The 20,871-nt window shown below is 53.2% G+C and overlaps 1 protein-coding gene across 4 annotated transcripts in view; it reads left to right on the top strand.

Annotated features, from left to right (window-relative positions):
• The first annotated feature begins 15,564 nt into the window (after positions 1–15,564).
• The window catches only part of SLC12A7 (solute carrier family 12 member 7), an 82,989-nt gene continuing 77,682 nt past the window's right edge, over positions 15,565–20,871 (top strand). For all 4 annotated transcript variants that reach the window (XM_080681841.1, XM_080681838.1, XM_080681840.1 and 1 more), the window contains exon 1: positions 15,565–15,746. In XM_080681841.1, coding sequence (XP_080537967.1) covers positions 15,617–15,746 — 130 coding nt within the window. In that variant the 5' untranslated portion in view covers positions 15,565–15,616. The remainder of the gene's footprint in view (positions 15,747–20,871) is intronic.

Raw genomic sequence — 20,871 nt, 5'->3', positions numbered from 1 at the left:
GCAAGATCTCAAATGCTCCCGAGAAGACGAGTTTTGCAGCTTTTTTATTTTATTTTATTGTTTTTATAATTGTTGACACTATTACAGATATCCCCCATTTTCCTCCTCTTTGCCCACCTCCACCCAGCCCCTGCCCCCCACCCTACCCTGCCCCTGGCCTTCACCACACTTGCAGCTTCTTTTACACATTTGAAATTAAGGAGGCAATGTAAGGAAAATTACAGGGAAGCGGGAGAAAGCAAGGCTGGGATTGGCTATAGGATAGTTAACAGGACTGTGTTCTCTTGAGAGTAGCTATGGCTCATTTCAAAGGTGTGTTAACCTAGATGCATAGAAACAACGGACAGGGCTTAAGGCAAAGATAAACACATTACTAAAATGTTATATGCCTGGGATGCAACTAGCTACCATGACCTGCCCAGCTAGAGATTTATGGTCAGATCACCCTGTGAGGCTATTTTCCATCACCCCCTTATTTTCTTTCTTTTTTTTTTTTTAATATATTTTTATTGATATTTTACAGAGAGGAAGGGAGAGGGATAGAGAGTTAGAAACATCGATGAGAGAGAAACATCGATCAGCTGCCTCCTGCACACCTCCTACTGGGGATGTGCCCGCAACCAAAGTACGTGCCCTTGACCGGAATCGAACCTGGGACCTTTCAGTCCACAGGCCGACACTCTATCCACTGAGCCAAACCAGTTTTGGCACCCCCTTATTTTCTTATTTATTTTTAAATATTTATTGTTGAAAGTATTACATATGTCCCCTTTTTTCTCCCATTGACACTTTATAACCTGCCCATGCCCCCTGTCCCAGGCAAACCCTCTTTTCATTTTTTCATCCACATTTGGCCTCAGGACCCCTCCCCCCCAGACACCACCATAAATCAGGGTCCCAGTCTCTCCCACCACGTGCAGCTCGAGAAGTGCAAACCCAGACGCAGATGATCCTGGCCACACAGGGGGCAGATTAGATGGGCCAGAGGGGACGTGAGGAGAAAGTTTCAGCAGCCAATGCAGGCAGGACCCCAAATGACCGAGACCATTCAGATATGATGGATGGGTCACCTGCCAAGTCAGGACTCTGTGCTGCTGAGCTCTGATACAATCGGAACACAGTGACTAAGAGTGGAGGGAGGACAGGCTAAGCAAACACCAGGCAGGGTGCCCGCTGGAGGAGGGGTGTGTCATGCAGATTTCCATGTCGTCATGCTGGGGATCTCTCTGTTCAATAGTCACTTCCTCCCATCCCTGTCTCCCTCATATTGCACATAAATGTGTTGGTGTTTCTAATCTTATAGTAGAGTCTTTAATCCAAGGCAGGTGCCTGCGACAGGTGAGGAGACATCCGGAGGCAATCGATAGCTGGCAGGACTTTGGACACCCAGACAGAGATAGGAGGGCATCCCCATTTGCATGGGTGGGGGGTGCACTGTGTTGCTAAAGCATCAGCTCCAATGGTTAAATTGGGAAGGATGTTCATAGAGGTCCAAGGGATGGAGCACCCAGGATGTTCTGCTGGCACGTTCCCTCTTCTGAGCCCTTTACTCAGGGACTCAGGGGCCTCATTTCCCAGGGACTCTGGGCAGCATCCACCAAGAGGATGTCACAGCCCAGCCGGTGTAGCTCAGTGGCTGAGTGTCGACCTATGAAGCAGGTTGGTCATGGTTCAATTCCCGGCCAGGGCATATACCTGGCTTGTGGGCTCCATCCCCAGTGGGGGGCATGCAGGAGGCGGTCGATTAATGGTTCTTGCTCATCATTGATGTTTCTATCTCTCTCTCCTTCTCCATTCCTCTCTGAAATCAATTAAAAAAAAATTTTAAAAAGAAACAGCCACAGAGCATGGGGCCAAAGAGAGGCTGCCACCTCCACAGCAGGAACAGAGTAGAGTGGGGAGGGGGGTGGCGGGGTAGAGGGAGACACAGAAAAGACCCTGGGGGTAGAAACACTCCCCCCCCCCCAATGCAGAACCCAGGAAAGGCTGGGCCTCTGCCAGCTGGAGACCCCAGGAGGATGCTGCCACCAGCACCCCCCTCCTCTCCAGCCAATCACCCTGGCTGGGAGTTGAGAAGACAAGAACAGGGGGCTGCTTTGGATGGGTGACCAGAGAAAAGAAGGGGGTCCCAAAGGAGGGGTCAGTTCCCAGAGGAAGACTGAGGAGGAGTTTGCTTTCCTCCTCAGTCTTCCTGAGAGGGACAGTTCCATAAGCCATTGTCACCGGCAAATACTAACATTGCTCTGCACAGCCTCTGCCAGGTGCTAAGAGCCACCTGCTTTTTAACAGCTGAGGATGTACAGCTGGCCCCTTTAATCATGAATAACAGGTCCTGTTCGTGGCTGCTCCATGAGTCCTCCTCACGTGTTGGTCACTTGGGCTCACGTGGGGAAATCACCTTTCGGATCACGTGTAGCAGTCACACAGGAGTCAGGAAGGCATCACCAGCACAGAGGCCGGGACAGACACAGAGGAGGCTGTGCAGCAGTGTGAGCTGGTCCTGGGTGGCATGGACCACTCTGGTTCCTGTGAACTTCTGACTGCTGCTGGCATCTTAGGACCCCACCTCTGGACCGTCGCCTCAGCCCACATTTTGGCAGAGGGTCTCTGTTAGGCCATCAGCACACACTCTGCCTCCCTTGCTTCCCCTCGCCCTGTGGGACCTCCTGGGAGGACAGGCTGGCTCAGCCCTGGGACCCTGGACAGCAAGATGGTGGCTGAGTTCTTGTCGCCTGTCTTGTGTCAGGCAACATGCTTTATTTAATTGTCAAAATAGGGATTGTGGTGGACGCTGGCTTTACAGTCTGCTTTCCCCCACTGGAACTCACAGTGAACATTTTCCCGTGCCAGTGAACACTCCTCATGTACCTGGTGTTTAAGGATCACGTGCACCTGGAGTCTGGTGTTCCTTCACTCACCTGATCCTTGCCTCTGAGGGGAGGAGGGGTGCTGCCAGTTTTTGTTCTATAAACAATGCTGTGTGCTCATAGTTCATGCTCCTCTGGGTGGATGGCCAATGTGGGCTCTTTTTAAGGCTCCTGCTGCAGCAGACAACCAGGGGAGGTTCTGGGCTGAGGGCTCCCTGCCTGAGGCTCTGCTGTCCCCACCTCTTCCTCACTGTCCCTGGGACAGACACTCCTGGAGCCCAGGTCACCAAGCACTCACCCTCTCAGGCAGGGCCCCAGGGAAGCCACATCCTGGCTGCACTTACCTGGTCTCACCAGCTCTGGGGCCCAGCTTCCCCCTCTGTGCAGTAGAGATTGGGGAGAAGTTGGGGGGAGTGGGAGAGGCAGAGTGCACAGATAACATCCCTCTATACCACTAGAGGGCAGTTGCTTCCCCTCGGTGAAATGGTCAAGATCAAGAGCATTAATTCATCCCTGTTGGCTGACATTAGGGCAGAAGGAAGGTCTCCTCCCTCTACCACCCCTGCCCATGGCCTTGGGCCTGAGAGCCCCCACTGCCAGCTCCTGGGAGCGCCAAGGGTCTACAAGCCCAGGACTCAGGTACTAGGTCAAGACCTTTGCTGACCTTCGAGAGTGGTGCTGCGCAGACCATTCAGCAGCTCCCTTTCTGCGGGTCCGAGTCTGGATCTTCGCCCCCCAGCCCAGCTCTCCTCCCTCACACCCCGGAGTGGTTAGGCTGGTGGGAGAGCCTGCAGGCCCTGCGTCCTCAGCAGGTCCTCTTGATTAAAGGGGATAATCACAGAACTCAGTGCTCACTCGAGCCTGCCCACTTCATAGACTGAAGATCGTGTAGACCGCAGGCTCACCATCATTTCACATGCGGTGGAGAAAGAAAAAATACTGCCTACCACGACCCTGCCCCCACTCTCTGTGGATGGTGGGAGGTGTCACCACCGACAGGTGTGCACCTCACCTGAGCAGGTGTGCATCTCAGCGCCTGCGCAGTGTGGCAGGAGTGCTCCTTGACGCCAACCCGCCACCACTGCTGTGGGTGACGGCGCCACAGCTTAGGAGAACCTCGCTGAACACCGAAGTGGCCTCCGTGACCCACATTCCTTGTGGGGACCAATGAGGGCACCTCAAGCCACGCCCGCTCCGCAGCCCTGGCTCAGCCTGGTTGTGCGCGCGGTGGCCAGCAGGGGGCACCCCCGGGCTGGGTTGCACACTCCGGGGCGCTGCCATGGGCTGTGAGACCTTGCAAACATGGGGCGGCGGCTCAGCACCCTGGCGCATCCCTGCTCATCTTGGTTCACCCTGGGTCACCCCGGTTCACCCCTCCAGGGGGCCCTGGTCAGGTCGCTCCGTCTCTCTGCGACTGTTTCCTCCTGGGGTCAGCCGAGCATGAAATGGGCCCTGGCTCAGGGATGTCAGAAAGATGCGGAGGAGGGGCGGGGGAAAGGGGTGTTGTTGCGAGTTGGGGTGCAGCTGCTTTTTAGAGATGAGCAGAGTGCCGAGCCCAGAAGGGACTTGCACTTGTTGTTCATGGAGTCCTCAGAGCAGAAGCGGGGGAGGGGACACACAGGTATTCAGGGCGTGGGCAACGCTAAGGGGAGGGCTGTAAGTCCCTGGGGCCTGGGATCCCTCCTGTCCATCTGACCCAGTGGCAGAAGGACCTCACCCGGCAGGCCCCCTGCCTGGAGGTTCCAGGCACAGTGGCGGTTTTCCCCTCAGGCCTGTGGCAGAGGTGTAGGGACCCCTGTGACTCGGCCTCTCTGCATGAACACCGGCTGCCCCTTTTCTTGACTGATCTGAACCCTCATCTTTGACTTGATGGGCAGGGTAGCCCCCACTGTGGGGCCTTATGCTCTGTCCCCCCTGTACTGCTCACCACATGACTTTGCCCTTTCCTGGGGTCCTTACACATGCCCTTGGCTCCTCTCACCTTCCTCCTGATAGCAGGCACCTCAGGAGAGCCATCACAGGGGGCTCCCATTTGTGTCCCCACCCCTGTGCAGCAAGCTCATTCTCTGCACGCCCCTATATCATGGATGGATGACAGATAGATATGGATGGATGGTGGAGGGATGACAGATGGATGGTGCGTGGGTGATGGATGGGTGGTGTGTGGATGGATGGATGAGTGATGGATGAATGGATAGATGAATTTATGGATAATGGAGGGTGGATGAATGGATGATGGTGGTGGATGGGTAGATAGTTATGGTAGTGATGGATGGGTGGATGGATGGATGGATGGATGAGTGATAGTGTGGAAGGGGGGGTCCACTGGTGGAAGTGGGGGATCCCCTTCCCCACTGGGTGCTTGGGGTTGGGTCCTTACAATATCTCAAGAAAAATAATTTTCTGAGCTTGCAGGGAGGATGAGTGATTTTTATTTGCGTGGAATTACATCTCTGGGTTTGCAAAGTCCCATTTCCCAGCAGAGCTAGAAGCAAAGCCAGTGTCCAGACTTTCTGTTCCATGGTGGATCTGGGTCTGCTGTAGCATCAGGCTAGCTGCAGTCCATTCGTCTATTGTGTGGGGGATCCACATGGCCGTGAGCCAAGTGTGGGAATGCAAAGTGTGAGCGTCCCGAAGGCCAGGAGTCAAGTGAGAGCAAGAGGCAAGAGAGAGAACTATTTTGTTTAGGACTTAAGTATCTTAAATCTTCCCGGACTTGTAGTGGCCACACCTACTCTGGCCAATGATCTGTTCCCAGGTGTGACTGATAGGTAAGTACCTTCTCTCTTCCACTCAGACTTTACTGGGTATGCATCTAAATTGCAGCTTTCTGGCCCAGCCAGCGTGGCTCAGTGGTTGAGTGTTAACCCATACATCAATAGGTCGCCAGTTCAATTCCCGGTCAGGGCACGTGCCCGGGATGCGAGCTCAATCCCCAGTAGGGACATGTGGGAGGAATATTTCTCTCTCATAGATATTTCTATCTCTCCCTCTCGCTTCCTCTCTCTCTCTGATATCAATAAAAACATTTTAAAACATCATTTAAATTGCAGCTTTCTGGCAAAGCTGCATAAATGGCCTGCCTACATTATCTGGCCTTCCCTTTGCCCCTGGCCTGTTAATTAATAACTGGGTTCATTACAATGGTATCAATGGGAAGTAGACTGCATGTACTGAATGTATTCTTAGACCTTCTCAAAGAGCAGGCCGACTCCTACATGCGAACCCTTGGAGATTCAGACTGTGCACCTGGGGGCAGTGCCCAAGCCATCCAGTATGGGAGGCAGAGCTAACTGGGGTTTGCAGTGCTTAGAGGCTTGAGGGCCACAGGCTTCCATATACTACGTGCCCCCCAAACCATGGGAGGCATCTTGAGGAGGCTTGGGGCCAGGATCACCTCAGCACCCCTTGCTAGAGCAGGGTGAGATGTCCAGCCCTGGAAACCCGACCTCCCAGGGGAGCAAGGGGCCAGAGGAGCCCCAGGGATCGTGTCACTGTGATGAGTGAGGCAGCGGGTCGGGTGGCCCAAGTTTCCATGCTTACACGTCCAAAGTGGAGCAGGTCTTGCCGAAAGGAGGGGTCCTTGGTCAAGGGCTGTCCCAATGACACAGAAGCAACATGGCTAGGGTTGGGACTGGGGCCTCCAGTCGGCAGAGGCAAAAGGGTCTTCCATGGGGGTTTGTGAGCATTCTGATCCTGCGATCCCCTGAGATTGACCTCAGAACCAGGACAGTTCTGTTTGAGGCTAACTAGAGCCGCCACAGCACCAGACGCCATTGCTAAATGAGCCCAGACAAGGACCAGGGCCACCTAACATGGCACTGGCCACAGGGTACAGCAGGCAGACCCCATACCCAGGCACAGGGGTCCCTACGCCTCTGCCACAGGCCTGAGGGGAAAACTGCCACTGTGCCTGGAACCTTCTCCCCTGGCTCTGCAGAAACCATTCTCAGCAATGCTTCCCTTTCCCCAACCCTCTTCCCACACACCTACCCCATAGCTCATTGGCCAGACCCTTATCACCTGCCCACACTTACACCCAGCAAAAATGGGGAGGGGCTACAGAGATGGGCGCAAAGTATCTGGACCTGCTGGATCCTTCCTGAGAGTGATGGGCACCTGGGCTTCCCCAGCAGGGTAGAACGACAGGAGGGATGGCCATGGAGATGAAAGGCAAAGGGGCTACCCTCCACCTGCCACAACCTGCCCTCTGTGGTCCTGTGTGGTCTCCTCTAGCCCCTTGCTCTGGTTTCCATCCAGCCCTGTGGATCCCAGTCAGCCCACCACTAGGACCAGTCCTGGCATCTCAACCAATGAAACTGCCACATTCCACTCTCCCATGTGCCTGGCTCTTGACCTTTCTCTCTCTCCCTCCTCCTCTAACCTCCCCAAGGTAGTTTCACTATCTTACCTCAGCCCAGAACTCAAGGTAGAGATGCAGAACTGAAGCCCAACAGCCACAGAGTTGTGGGAGGCTGAAAAATGTTAATACTTTTCCTCCCGCTTTCTAAGTTCTGGCTGGGCTAATAATCAAATTAACAGAGACAGATTAAGATGGGTAATCAAGGTTTTAATACGTGTGCCAGAGGAATTCCCATAAGCATGAAAAGTCCAAAGACAGTGAAGCAACATTGGTATATAACACATTTTGGACAAAGGAGAAAGGAGAAAGGAGGGGAATAGGTAGGTATTAGATGTCAGAAGTGAGAACGGGCCATTTACAGGTAGTTGAGAGAGAGCTGAACACACATGGCAGGAAAATCCTTGCGAGGGGACTCAGAAACAGGCTGTCTAGCTACCTGTCTGAAGCCCTCTATTTACCATACTTAATTCAAATCAGGCTAGGTGACATGCTAAGATCTCCTTCCTGAAGCAGGTTTCTCTGTCTGAATCTCTTGGGCAGGAAAGGGGGATGAGTCTTTTGTGTCCAGGGCAAACAGTAGCCATTTTGACACTTTCTAGAAGAAAAGAAAGAGATGAACATTTACTTAGTGGCGACTATACCTATTATCCATCCATTTGTCATCTATCCACCATCCATCCATCCATCCACCCACCATCCACCCAGCATTCTTTCATCTACCATTCATCCCTCCCTCCGTCCATCCACCATCCATCTACCATCTCTCCATCATCCATCAATCATTCTACATTAATTCATGAATGTCAGAGGCACTGCACACTGTCCTGGGTGCTGGAGCAAAGCAGGAAATGACACAGAAGGGGGCTGATCAGCAGATGCCCCTGGCCTGGGTTAGGGGCACCAACACCTCCCAGCAGGGGCTCTATGTCCTGCCGCCAGGAGGGCCCCATCTTCCTGAGGGAAGCATGTTACCATAACACACTCAACCCTGAGCCTGTCCTTCTAGGGCGTTGGGGGTCAGGTCTTCCACCAATTCAGGAAGCAGTGAGAGGCCAGGTGAAGAGGCTCTTGCAAACAAGGTGGCCTCAAGCTGAAAAGGAAGCCTGTCTCCTTCCTAAATGGAACTCCAAGTGTGTGAGAATAAACGCCTTTCTGTTCAGAGGGAGGGACGCCGCAGCCAGGACCCCACACTCAGCACCATTGTCGCTGTCCCCAGAACGCAGGGTTAAACAGGACAACCAAGAACAGAGGGACGAGTGTGAGGCTGCTCCAGGAGGGCCCAGGCCTCCTTCCCCTCTGGTCCTCCTCTAGAATGAGGTGTGGCCTCTCCTGCTCTCACACAAGGACATTGAATTTCTCACAGAGGTGACACTTGAATTCCAAGGGGGATCTGAGCCCCCAGGAAGGTCCAGGATTGTAGTTAATGGGGGAAGACTTGGTTTTATGAAATAAAAGGGAACCTGAATATTTATAGGTGAAACCCACTGATGGCTGGAGTTTTATTCAAAATAATACAGGTGGGGATAGATGGGATATGCCAGCGAGGCTGAGCCACAGGAGGGATGGGCTTTAGATCAGCGGTCCGTGGCATGGACCCCTAGTGCTCGGGCCTCCTCACTGTCCCCCATGTTACATACAGCCCATGGCATGTGACATACAGCTCAGCCCAACTGGGGATGGAGCTGCAGGGTCTGGGCCTGATTAGCCTGCATGGCTCAGCCCTTGGACCACACATGTAACCCCGTCTGTCCTCATGGCTGACTATGGGGCCAGGGTCAAGTTCAGAATGCTGGCACAGGCTTCAAGCCATCCTAGACTTGTGTGTGTGTTTGTGTGTAAGGGGGTATCGTCTGCCTGGGGAGTCATCAAAGATGGTTCCAAAGTGAGGGCTCTAGGCTCCAGGTTGTCAGTATCCTTGCCCCCAAAGCATATCATTAGCTGATGAGACCCAGAGTGCCCTAATCAGCCAGCTGTATGTTCTGATTAACATGTGTCCCAGTGCCCTTCCTGGTATGTCATAGCGTTGGCCTCTTGACCAGCACATACTGAGGGGGGAGCAGCTAGGCAGACAGAGGGTCCCCTGGGCCACATGGACTGCAGCCCACAGGGGCCCTCCTTGGCCTTGATCCTGTGGATGGCTAATGATGTCAAGTGGGACAAGCCCGGAACAGCAGTTGAGCCCCTGGAGTGACTGTTGGGTGGTCAGGTGAGTATTGGGGGTGATATGGAGGTGGGGGGGGCTCCTATGCAAGCTTGGTCAGATGACACAGAGGACTGCTGTTCCCACCTGCTTGCACCCATCCACGGGTGTGCTGATTGCATGCTGAGCCCTCAGGGGTGCCCAGAACCTCGACCCCAATACACGCACACGCACATACACAAGCACACACACGTGTTCTCTGCTGGCCATCTTCTATCATCTAAAAGACTCCAAGGCTGTGACTTCACCTGAAGAGCCTTCACTTTGCCATCACTCCGGCCTGGAGGCCTGGCCAGTGTTGCCCCTGAAAGTTAGACTCTCCTAGGACGTTTTTATAGCCAGGGCAGGCACTTTTAACATCAGCTTTAAATTTTTCCAGACTTGCCCTGACTGGTGTGGCTCAGTTGGTTGGGCATTGTCCAGTGCACCAAAAGGTTGCTGGTTCAATTCCCAGTCATAGCATATGCCTGGGTTGCGGGCTTGATCCCTGGTAGGGGGCATGCAGGAGACAGCAGATCCATGTTCTGCTCTCACATTGATGTTTCTCTATCTCTCCCTCTCCCTTCCTCTCTGCAAATCAATTTTTAAAAGTCTTTTATAAAACCAACAACAAAGAGCAAACTTAAAAGTAAATTTTTCCAGGCTAAGACTAAAAAAACTACATATTATATGATGGGTGCCACTTATGAGACATGCTGGAAACGAAGGTAGGGAGAGAAACTTGACTATGCTGGGGGTCAGGGGTGGCTGATGGTGCTCTGTGTTCTGCTGCACAAATTTGCCAGAACCTGTGGACTCCCTCCCTCGAGAGATGGTGACCACTACTGTTGGGACATTAGACCTCAGTTAACAAATAAATTATATATATACTAGAGGCCTGGTGCGCGAATTCATGCACAGGTGAGGTTCCTTGGCCTGGCCAGTGATTGGGGCCCATTGGGGCCATCTAGCTCAATCCCGATCAGGCTGATCAGGGTGGCCAGTGGGGGGAGGCACCGTGGGAGGTTGGCTGTGGGAGCACACTGACCACCAGGGGGCAGCTCCTGCATTGAGCATCTGCCCCCTGGTGGTCAGTGCGTGTCATAGCAACCAGTCGACCGGTTATTTGGTTGACTGGTCATAACAGTCGCTTAGGCTTTTATATATATAGATAGATAGATATGTGTGTGTATGTATATGCATATAATTTAAAAAGTGGAGGCTATAAAAAGGTTTCTAGTGGAAGAAATTAAAACTATAATTACATGCTATGTAGAAAATAATGACATGGAGAGAACACCCAGAGAAGATTGGCCTAAGAGAGGAGGCCAATGCTATTTTCAGAGGAAAATATATAATCTTCAGTGTTTTCATTTACCGAGACATAATGAAGGTCAGTTTTTCAAACTGAGTATTCCAATCAAGATGGTGGAAAGAAAGGTTGAAAAAGAAGAAAGAGTGAAGATTAAAAGCAGAATTAATTAAGTGGGAGAAAAGGAGAAAGCAGGATTGATTGCTAACTCATTCTTATGACTGTCTCATGTCCCTCTGCATGTTTTTCTGGCATCCTTGAGCTTCTTCCTCCAGCCCAGTATTCTGTATTCATAGCCTTCATCCTTCTCATCTCCCTTTACTAGGCATACTAAGAACTTATGTGGACCAGGTTGCATTTTTCTGGTTTGAATATTTTAAGAAGCAATTAGATATTTCACAATGTTCTCTCTTGCAGATGGATAGTGATAATCAGAGGCCACCCCTGCCAGGACAAGCAGAGGGTTCTGTGGTAGCCAGAGGCAATCACCAACCACCTCCCAGGTTAGCTGATGCAATCACTACCTATGTGGGGCCATTCATCTAGGCCAAGGTTGAGTGGCCAAGGGTTTGTGTGCAACTCCAATGTCTTTGGATTTCTACGATGGCCACAGAGGGATGAGGTGGGAAGAGAGCCTGTTTCATCAAGGGTATGGCTGAGCCAAGTAGGTTTGGGCATTTTGAAGGAAAAGCTGGACTTACAGGCTGTCCCGCAGCAGGCCCTAAACAGAGGGAAGAGAAGGCTTGAGGAAGAGAGCTGAGTGTGGGAATTGCCCTCGGCAGCTTCATTCCAGGTCTCCCAGGTCAGCTGTGTCTACAGCTGCCTCTGGGCCTTAAAAGTGGCTGCTGGCTTCTGATGGCTTATGATGGCCAGTAGGACCAGCGAGGAGAGGGCAGCAGAGCAGGAGCACTCATCCCAGGCCATTGACCAGCACAATGCTTCATGGGAAGACAATAGGACTGGTCCCATTCCAGTTCAGATCATCTAGCAGCTCTACCAAGCACAGTATTTCATATTGCCTTGCAATTTCTAGAAAACTCCAAAACAAGAACAAAATGGGAAAAAGAAAACAGAAGAGGTAAAAACAATGAAGAAAAACAAAGCTATCATTCTTTATATATTAAATGATTCCTTTGCAAAACATACCAAGTTGAACTTAAAAAGGCAATTGAATAATAGTATTTAGAATTCTGTGAGCTGGCAGGTTACAAAAGAAATACACAGAAGCCAGTAATGGTTTGTTTTTGTTCTTACATATCAGCGTAGTTGCAAGATCCATTACAGTAGTAACAAAAAATGTGAGTTAATTTAATAAAAAAGACATTCAGGACCTGATGAAGGATTAATTCAACACCATAAGGATGTCAATTCTCAGCAAGTTTATTTATAGACTAGAGGCCTCGTGTACGAATTCATGCACAGGTGGGGTCCTTTAGCCTGGCTGGAGATTGGGGCCAATCAGGGCTGGCCGGCTGGAGGGAGGGACCACGGGAGGTTGGCCGGCCACATCAGGTTGGCTAGGGGAGTGCACTGACCACCAGGGGGCAGCTCCTGTGTTGAGTGTCTGCCCCCTGGTGGTCAGTTCGCATTCTAGTGACCAGTCGACCAGTTGTTCCGTCTTCTGTCGCTTAGGCTTTTATATGTATAGACTAGAGGCCTGGTGCATGAAATTCGTGCACGGGGGTGTGTGGCCCTCAGCCCAGCCTGCACCCTTTCCAATCTGGGACCCCTCGAGGGATGTCCGACTGCCTGTTTAGACCCGATCCCATCGGGTCTAAATGGACAGTCAGACATCCCTCTCACAATCCAGGACTGCTGGCTCCCAACTGCTCGCCTGCCTGCCTGCCTGATTGCCCCTAACCACTTCTGCCTGCCAGCCTGATCACCCCCTAGCCACTCCCCTACCAGCCTGATTGATGCCTAACTGCTCCCCTGCCAGCCTGTTTTCCCCTAACTGCCCTCCCCTGCAGGCCTGGTCACCCCTAACTGCCCTCCCCTGCAGGCTTGATCGCCCACAACTGCCCTCCCTTGCAGGCCTGGTCCCTCCCAACTGCCCTCCCTTGCTGGCTATCTTGTGGTGGCCATCTTGTGTCCACATGGGGGCAGGATCTTTGACCACATGGGGGCAGCCATCTTGTGTGTTGGAGTGATGGTCAATCTGCATATTACTCTTTTATTAGATAGGATAGAGGCCTGGTGCACAGGTGGGGGCCAGCTGGTTTTCCCTGAAGGGTGTCCCAGATCAGGGTTGGGGTTCCCTTGGGGTGTGAGGCGGCCTGGGCGAGGGGCCTGTGGTGGTTTGCAGGCTGGCCACACCCCCTGGCGACCCAAGCGGAGGCCCTGGTATCTGGGGTTTATTTATCTTCTACAATTGAAACTTTGTAGCCTGGAGCAGAGCTAAGCCTTCTACTTGCTCCGTGGCGGCAGCCATTTCTGTTGGGATTTATGTATCTTCTATAATTGAAACTTTGTAGCCTTAAGCGGAGGCCTGGGCCGGCCAGGGTGTGCGGAAAGCTTGGCTTTCTCCATCGCCACGGGCAACCCTAGCCTCCTGCTCTTTCCAGCTCCATGGCTGCCGCCATTTCTGTTTGGTTTTATGTATCTTCTATTATTGAAACTTTGTAGCCTTGAGTGGAGGCCTAGGCCAGCAAGGGCAGGGGGAAAGCTTGGCTTCCTCCATCACCGGGGAAACCCAAGCCTCCCTCCTGCTCTCTGTGGCCGTAGCCATCTTGGTTGGGTTTATTTGCATATTTGCTCCTGATTGGCTGGTGGGCATGGCTTGTGGGCATGGCTTGTGGGTATAGCGGAGTGGTGGTTAATTTGCATATTACTCTTTTATTAGATAGGATTGGACACCATTTCAATCAAAACATAAATGTATTTGGGGGAAACTTTCCAAAGTGATTCAGATGTTCATCTTGGGCAAATAAATAAAATAAAATGAAATAAAATAAAATAAAATAAAATAAAATAAATAAAATAAAATAAAATAAAATAAAATAAAATAAAATAAATAAAATAAAATAAAATAAAATAAAATAAAATAAAATAAAATAAAATCATTGCTCAAGAACAGCCTAGAAAATATTGAAGAATGGCCTGACTGGCATGGCTCAGTAGTTGGACATCAACCTATAAACCAGAAGGTCACGGTTCAATCCCTGGTCAGGGCACATGCCCAGGTTGCCTGCTCAATTCCCAGTATGGGGTGTGCAGGAGGCAGCCGATCAATTATTCTCTCTCATCATTGATGTTTCTATCTCTCTCTCCTTCTCCCTTTCTCTCTGAAATCAATAAAAATATATTTAAAAAAAGAAAATATTGAAGAATGGGTAGCTGAGAGGCAGAGCTGCTGTGCCCATTTGTCACAGGCAGAGATCTGCAAAGGGTGAAAGAGGGGCTCCTGAGCACCCAAAAGAGCCCAAAAGGTTGTGCAGGAAAGAGATGGGTGTGGCCAGGTGTTCAATAGGTGTGAGAACTTGGACCCTGGTCCTCTCCTCTTCCAATGAATGGAAGTGGGGGACATAATGAGAGGGTGGGTGCAACAAGGAGTCATCCTCCAGACCCCTGGATCTTTTCTCTTGTGTTTGCTGTGCCCCTAATACCTAACCCCTCATTCTTCCTTATTAACAGAGCCCCCGAACATTAGTGTGGGCACATTTCCCAGCCTTCTTCACAGGCAGGTGTGGTCATGTGACTAAGTTCTGGCTAATGGGTCAAGCAAAGATGCTGCATGCGACTTCTGGGTTGGGTCCTGGGAAGAGAGCTAATTGCCCTTCCCCTGTTTTTCTCTCCACTACTGGAATACAAATGTGACAGGTGGGCCAGGAGCAGCCATCATAAACCATAAGGTGAGTGAACTGAAGCCATACACAACTGACCACTGCCCTCCTTTAAGTCGTTGCTCAGATGTCATCTCCTCCTGGGGCCCTTCTGAACCCCCTTTCACAATCTCACCCTTCCCAGATCTCTTCTTGTTTGCCTCTTAATCAGAGCTCTGATCTCTGCCACTCTAGAATGTATGCTTCAAAGAGGCAGGGATTTCTGCCTTTTGTGTCAGCCACAGGGCCTGGTATAGCTAGGCACTAATAAATATTTACTGAATGAGTAAATGTGCAAACCACGCTGCATATTGTAAAGTGCGAAGTGAATAAATGTACAGTGGTAACAACAGTATGGTAATATTAAGCCATGGCGGTGCCTGTATTGTAGGAGCCCATAAACAGAGTGGCTGATTCTCACCCAGGTTTCCTTGTCCATTGGTTCCCACCCCTCCTGACCCCCAGTCTCATCTCACCCTCCCTGTTCTCCACTCTCCTGCATACCTCTCCCAGACTCCAGGACTGACACCCCTTCCCCCACACCTGGATCATTAATACCTGCTCTCAGTGGGCGTGATCAGTGGTCCCAGGCCGGCGTCGAGGTGCTGGGGGTGATGACCTCCGGAACCAGACATCTCCGGTGTCCCATTGCCTGTCCCTCTCCTGGACCAGGCCCTGGCTCGCTGACCCTTGACGCCTGGGACGCGATGGGGTCTCCAAGATCTTGCAGCGCGACCCCCGAGGTTGTGTTGCTTGCAAGGGACAGGACTGGCTTCAAGTCAAGATTTTACCCATTGCCCCAGCTCCCGGCGACGCTCCTGGCTCCTCCCGGGAGCCTGAACTCGCAGAGTCCATCGACGGCCTCCTCCGGGCCGGCTGCGCCCCGCCCCCACCTCCGCCCTGCCCCTGCCCCGCCCACCTCCTCTCCGCCCCTGCCCGCCCCGCTCCTGCCCGCCCGCCCTCACCCCCACCTCTGCTCCGCCCCCCACCCCGCTCCGCCCCCACCTGCCTTCCCCGGTACAGGCCCGGCTCTGGTTCCGCAGCCTTCCCGGCGCCCAGGGACCGGAGGCCACCATGTCCCAGCGTTTCGTGGTGACCCCCGCGGGGGGCGGAGTGGAGAATCCCGACCCCGCAGCTGCCCCGGATCCGCCGCGGGTGGACGCGATGCCCATTCTGCACTACGGACGTGAGCCCAGCCGCTACGGTAGGTGCGGCCCGACGAGGACTCCCCTGGGGGCGCGCGGACGTCGGAGCGTCGCGGGAGGGGGGCCAGTGACTTAGGAGGGTGAGCTGCCCGGGTGCTGGCCTTGGGGATGACCAAGTGTCGTCCCGGGGTCAGCGCAGAGTGAGCCGGTGCGGTGCGTCCAGAGCGTTCTCCCGGGAGACTTGGCCAGCAGCCGATCCTCGCCGGCGGTCTGCCCTGCCTCTGGGCCTGGAGGGAGATGAGATGGCATTGTCCTTGGGAATTGGCGGTGACAGCTCCCGCCCTCTGACTTCGTGCTCCTGGAGCGCAGAGCCTTGTGTGGGGGATATGTGTGGGGTGCGGCTTGCACCCACCAAGGCAGTGCTCTGCTGGGCTCCTGTCCGGTGACGGGTCAGTGAGCCTCCCTGCAGGGCTGTGCTTTTATAACGTGTACAGCCCTGGGTCAGTCGCTTGGTGTGTTCTTTCCCCCAGTGACCTCACCCGCCTTTAATCACTTTAACATCTAACGTCTACCTTCCTGTACCTTCCCTTTTGAGAACTGACTTCAAGGAATTGAGAAGTGTTGGCAGCCACATTGGGGACCCCTGCCTTGTCCCTCTGTGAGGGGATGTGCAGACAGTGTCTCTCCTGGGCACTCACTGCTCACATAGGTGGGCGCCCACAGCCCTGGGTATGGAGGGTGGGGATGTGGGAGGGCAGGCAAAGCCTGGTTGCCTGGCAGCAAGAGCAGAAGCAGGGTCTGACTGAATCCGAAAGGCTGCTGGAGGCCTGTCCCGCCACTGCAGTCTCTCTCCATGTGGGTGAGGATTGGCCTCACCCCCATCCGATCCTGGGACACACTGCCCTTGGGCTCTCACTACAGGACCTCGGCGGTTCCAGGGCTGATGTAGATCTGCGCTACCTGCAGCTTCTCCCATGCCCCGTAGTCCCCGAAGGTCAGCTAGGGGGAGGCAGCTCTTTAGGTAGAAGGGCCTCCTGTCTGTCCCCGCCCCCAGGGGAAACTCAGTGCATGTGAGTGTCCTGTGTGTGCGCACGATGAGAGAGGGTAGCTCTAAGTGTGAGGGCTGACAGAAGCTCAGGTTTTATTTTTTTAAATATGTTTTTATTGATTTCAGAGAGGAAGGGAGAGGGGAGAGAGAGAGAGAGAGAGAGAGAGAGAGAGAGAGAGAGAGAGAACATCAATGATGAGAGAAAACCATTGATCGGCTGCCTCCTACACACCCCCGATTGGGGACGGAGCCCACAACCCAGGCAGTGCCCTGACTGGGAATTGAACTGTGACCTCCTGGTTCATAGGTCGACCCTCAACCACTGAGCCATGCTGGCTGGGCAGGAGTAGAGGTTTTAGATGCTTGTTCAACAAATCTTCCATTGAGTTACTGGAACGTTCCATTACCATCATGGTGACACCTGAGTGGTGCCTACCCACGTGAGCAGTGGGCTTTATGTGATGCGGGTGTGGGTGCGGTATGCATGTACATATGCGTGTGGGCATATGTGTTGCAGACACCCGCTCTTTAGGACAGCACCATTGGCACAGACGTGGGATGTGTGTGCGCATCCAGTTCTACTCTGAGTTCTAGGTCAGGTGTGGATAGGTAGACAAGACACTTGTCACCTTGGTAGTGGCTGGTTCTCAGGTCCTACTCCCTTCCTGTCACCTTCCAACCCTGGGAGCCGTTCCTTATGCTCCAGGTTGAGTGTGTGGCACTTGTGGTATCAACCCCAAAGCAGAGGGGACCTTCTCCATCGGGCCCTCAAACTGGGTGTGGCCCATGTGGAGGGTGCTCTTTAGTGGGGGGCTGAGGTGTCACTTGCTCCTGCTTACCCAATAACGCAGTCCTTTTGTTTTCCGCTGTGAGCAGGTAAGTCCACAGGTCATTGATTAGAATGTAAGTCAGAGCAACTGATTATTTCTCAGGGGTTGTACGGGCCTCCAGCCTGTTCTGAGGGACATGGCTTTGATGCAGGACTCAGTGGAGATTTCAGGGAGAGTGTAGGTAAGAAAATGAACCGTGTCCGAGAGCTGACAGGTGAAGGCTTCCTGACTGTAGTCAGCAGCAGTGAGATGAGCTGTTGCTTCTGGGCAGTGGAGCTGGGTCCGACTCCCTTGGGGTGCTGGTTCAGGTTCTGCACTGATCCCGGCCTCAGCTTGCTCAGCCCCAGGCTCCCCTCACAGGAACTGGGGTCTCTGTGGCCTTGGTCTCGCCTCTGGGCTGGAAGATGGACTCCCAGTGGGCACCACCCCAGCATGGGGCTGTTCTCCCAGCCAGTAGGGCTCGGCTTCCAGCACCCCAGGCAGGGGCACAGCTCTGGGTCAGCTGACCCTCCAGGTCCTCCTCTCGCCACATCCCCCTTCCGGGCCTCTCTGCTTCCCTGGCCCTTGGTACTTAGCGTTCTGGCCGGTGCCCCTGCGGAAAGGGTTCAGTGCCAGGAGACATGCTCAGGCCTCGACTTGTCTTTCTGTTCTCTGTCAGGCTGTTGAGATTTTCATCTTCATGCTGACACAGAAGAAGGGCATTTACCAGAGTCCTCGATGTGGCAATCATGAGATAGGCTGTTGGGGCCAGGGGATCCCGTCTGACCCTAGAATTCCCCCACACCCACCTTCACCTCTTCTTGTGGCCTGCTGTCCAGGGGCAGGCCTCCCTTTTTCCTTCCCACCATCACCCAGGCAGGGAGGGGCCACCCCAGCCACCCCCCACCTCATTCCTCAGGTGTGAAAACTGCTTAGCCTGCAGCCACTTTCTGCTCCACTGCTTGGCTGGCTAGTTTTTGCCCATAGACTTTGGGCTCTATGGTTCGGGACTTGTAGCCAGCAGTCAATCAAATGATTTTATGTTGTGCCCACTATATGAGAAAAAAATCCCTATTATTTGGTGCTCCATTTAAACAATGCAACTGGGCTTTATTGGCACTCCTTGGTCCAAGCCAGGAAGTGGAGCGTGGTGGACACTTATCCAGAATTGTTCTTTCACTTCCAGTATGTGCGTGTGTGTGTGTGTGTGTGTGTGTGTGTGTGTGTGTGTGGCGGGGAGGTGGGGAGTAGGAGGGAGGGCGTGATGGAGGGGAATTTCTAATCCTTCGCAACACCAGCCACTCGACTCACAGACTCCCAGTGCCTCGTCCGCCGTGTCTGTCTGGTACCTCCTTCAGTGTCCGTTCAGACCAGTTCCCCTCAAGTGCAGCGTGTGGAGAGAGCATGCTGCCGTGGGGCCTCCCTTCACTGGGTCAGGATATAAGCCCAGCTCTGAGTCCCCATGCCTGTGTCTCTGGCTCAGCCAGCATTCCCTGAGGGCTCCTGCTAGGGTCCACAGCACACACTGGTCACAACAGCATGCCACTGAGCATGTAAGGGGACATAGAGCCTTCCGTCTCACAGGAGTGACACCCTGCCCCCTCCCCTCCCCTGCATGGCTGCAGGAAGGGAGACGTAGCGTGTAAGGGGACATAGAGCCTTCCGTCTCACAGGGAAGGTCTGGCTGTGCTTCCATGGGGTGGAAATGTCACACGTGATCTACCAGGTTCCAGTGAGCGAGGCTGAGCCATCACTGTCCTCTTGTTCCCAGTACAGGGGTGCTGGTGGGAGCCCCAATGCAGTTCCTTTGGTGGGATGGTCAGGGGTGGTTGCAGATCCAGAATCAAGACATGAGATGGACATGTCCCCCTCAGCCCGAGGGCAGAGGAAGAGGAGAGGGTCCAGCCTGTGCAGAGGCCGCCTTGCAGACAGTGATAGTCAGGGAGGGTCAAAGCCAGCTCTAGGCCACGTGGAGCAACACATGCCCTCCACCCACAGGGCCACACCTTGGAGAGCAGCTTGGCTCCCCAGGGGCCAGACTCCCCTAGACCACCTTCTTGTTTCTGTAGCCTGGGGTGGGCTGCACCAGCGTAGAAGGTTCTGGATGTGAGTAGGGCAGTGGAGCGGCTTGTCACCTCCCCAGGGGCTGTGTGGAAGGAGAGCATCCCCCCGGGCTGATAGGGACCACAGGAGGCCATTGGCATTGGAGGACCAGTCGGACAGCTGTCCATCTGGGCAGGGAGCAGCAGCCAAGGGACCTGGTCTGGTCAGGCACCGCCCTTGGCACCACAGCTGCCCAGGGGAGGAGGGAGGGTATGGAGCAGGCACATAGATGGGGTGGAGTGAGGGGCTGGACGACAAGCTGGCTCCCCAGTCACCCTGTGTGACAGACCCTCAACCTGTCCACGGACCCCAGCACAGCCTACCCCTCCCCCCTCCCATCTGTGCTTCGTACATCTGTCATCGTGGTCATTAATGGTGTTGGTCATAGGATTCTGTTTGAAGAAAGTTTCGGGGGAAAGCCCCATTTTTCTGGCTGAATGTGGTGTTTTCTGTCAGGCCCCAGGCTGCTGTAGTTCCCTCTTGGCCGACTGACACCCAGGGCTGGTTGGCGGCTCTGGTGTCGACCCTCCCCCTGCTCCCCGGTGTGCTGGGCAGACTCTGTTTCCTTTCCCTTAAATATTTTATGGAGCACGGTGCATGCTAATCAACTAGCCACCTCCAGAGCACTGCTTCTGTCCAGGACACCCAAGGGTTTGGTCACTCTAATCCTGAACAATTCTCGCCTTGGTGATTTCTAACTGGGCTTAAAAAAACACATGCTTGAAGTCACAGCCATTGTTTCTTTCTTTCTTCTTCTTCTTTTTTTTTTTTTAACTTTTTAATGTCCAGTTTGGTTTATTTTTTTTTAATATATTTTTTTAAATATATTTTATTGATTTTTTACAGAGAGGAAGGGAGAGGGATAGAGAGTTAGAAACATCGATGAGAGAGACATCGATCAGCTGCCTCCTGTACACCTCCCACTGGGGATGTGCCCTCAACCAAGGTACGTGCCCTTGACCGGAATCGAACCTGGGACCTTTCAGTCCGCAGGCCGACGCTCTATCCACTGAGCCAAACCGGTTTCGGCTTAATATATTTTTATTGATTTCAGAGAGGAAGGGAGGGGGAGAGAGAGATAGAAATATCAATGATGGGAGAGAACCATTGATTGACTGCCTCCTGCACACCCCCTACTGGGAATTGAGCTTGCAACCCGGGCATGTGCCCTTGACCAGAATTGAACCTGGGACCATTCAGTCTGCAGGCCAACGCTCTATCCAC

This window comes from Plecotus auritus (genome assembly GCF_963455305.1).
Source record: "Plecotus auritus genome assembly, chromosome: 7".
NCBI lineage: Eukaryota > Metazoa > Chordata > Mammalia > Chiroptera > Vespertilionidae > Plecotus > Plecotus auritus.
Note: the sequence above shows the minus strand (reverse complement) of the source record. Positions and strands in the feature narration are given on the sequence as shown.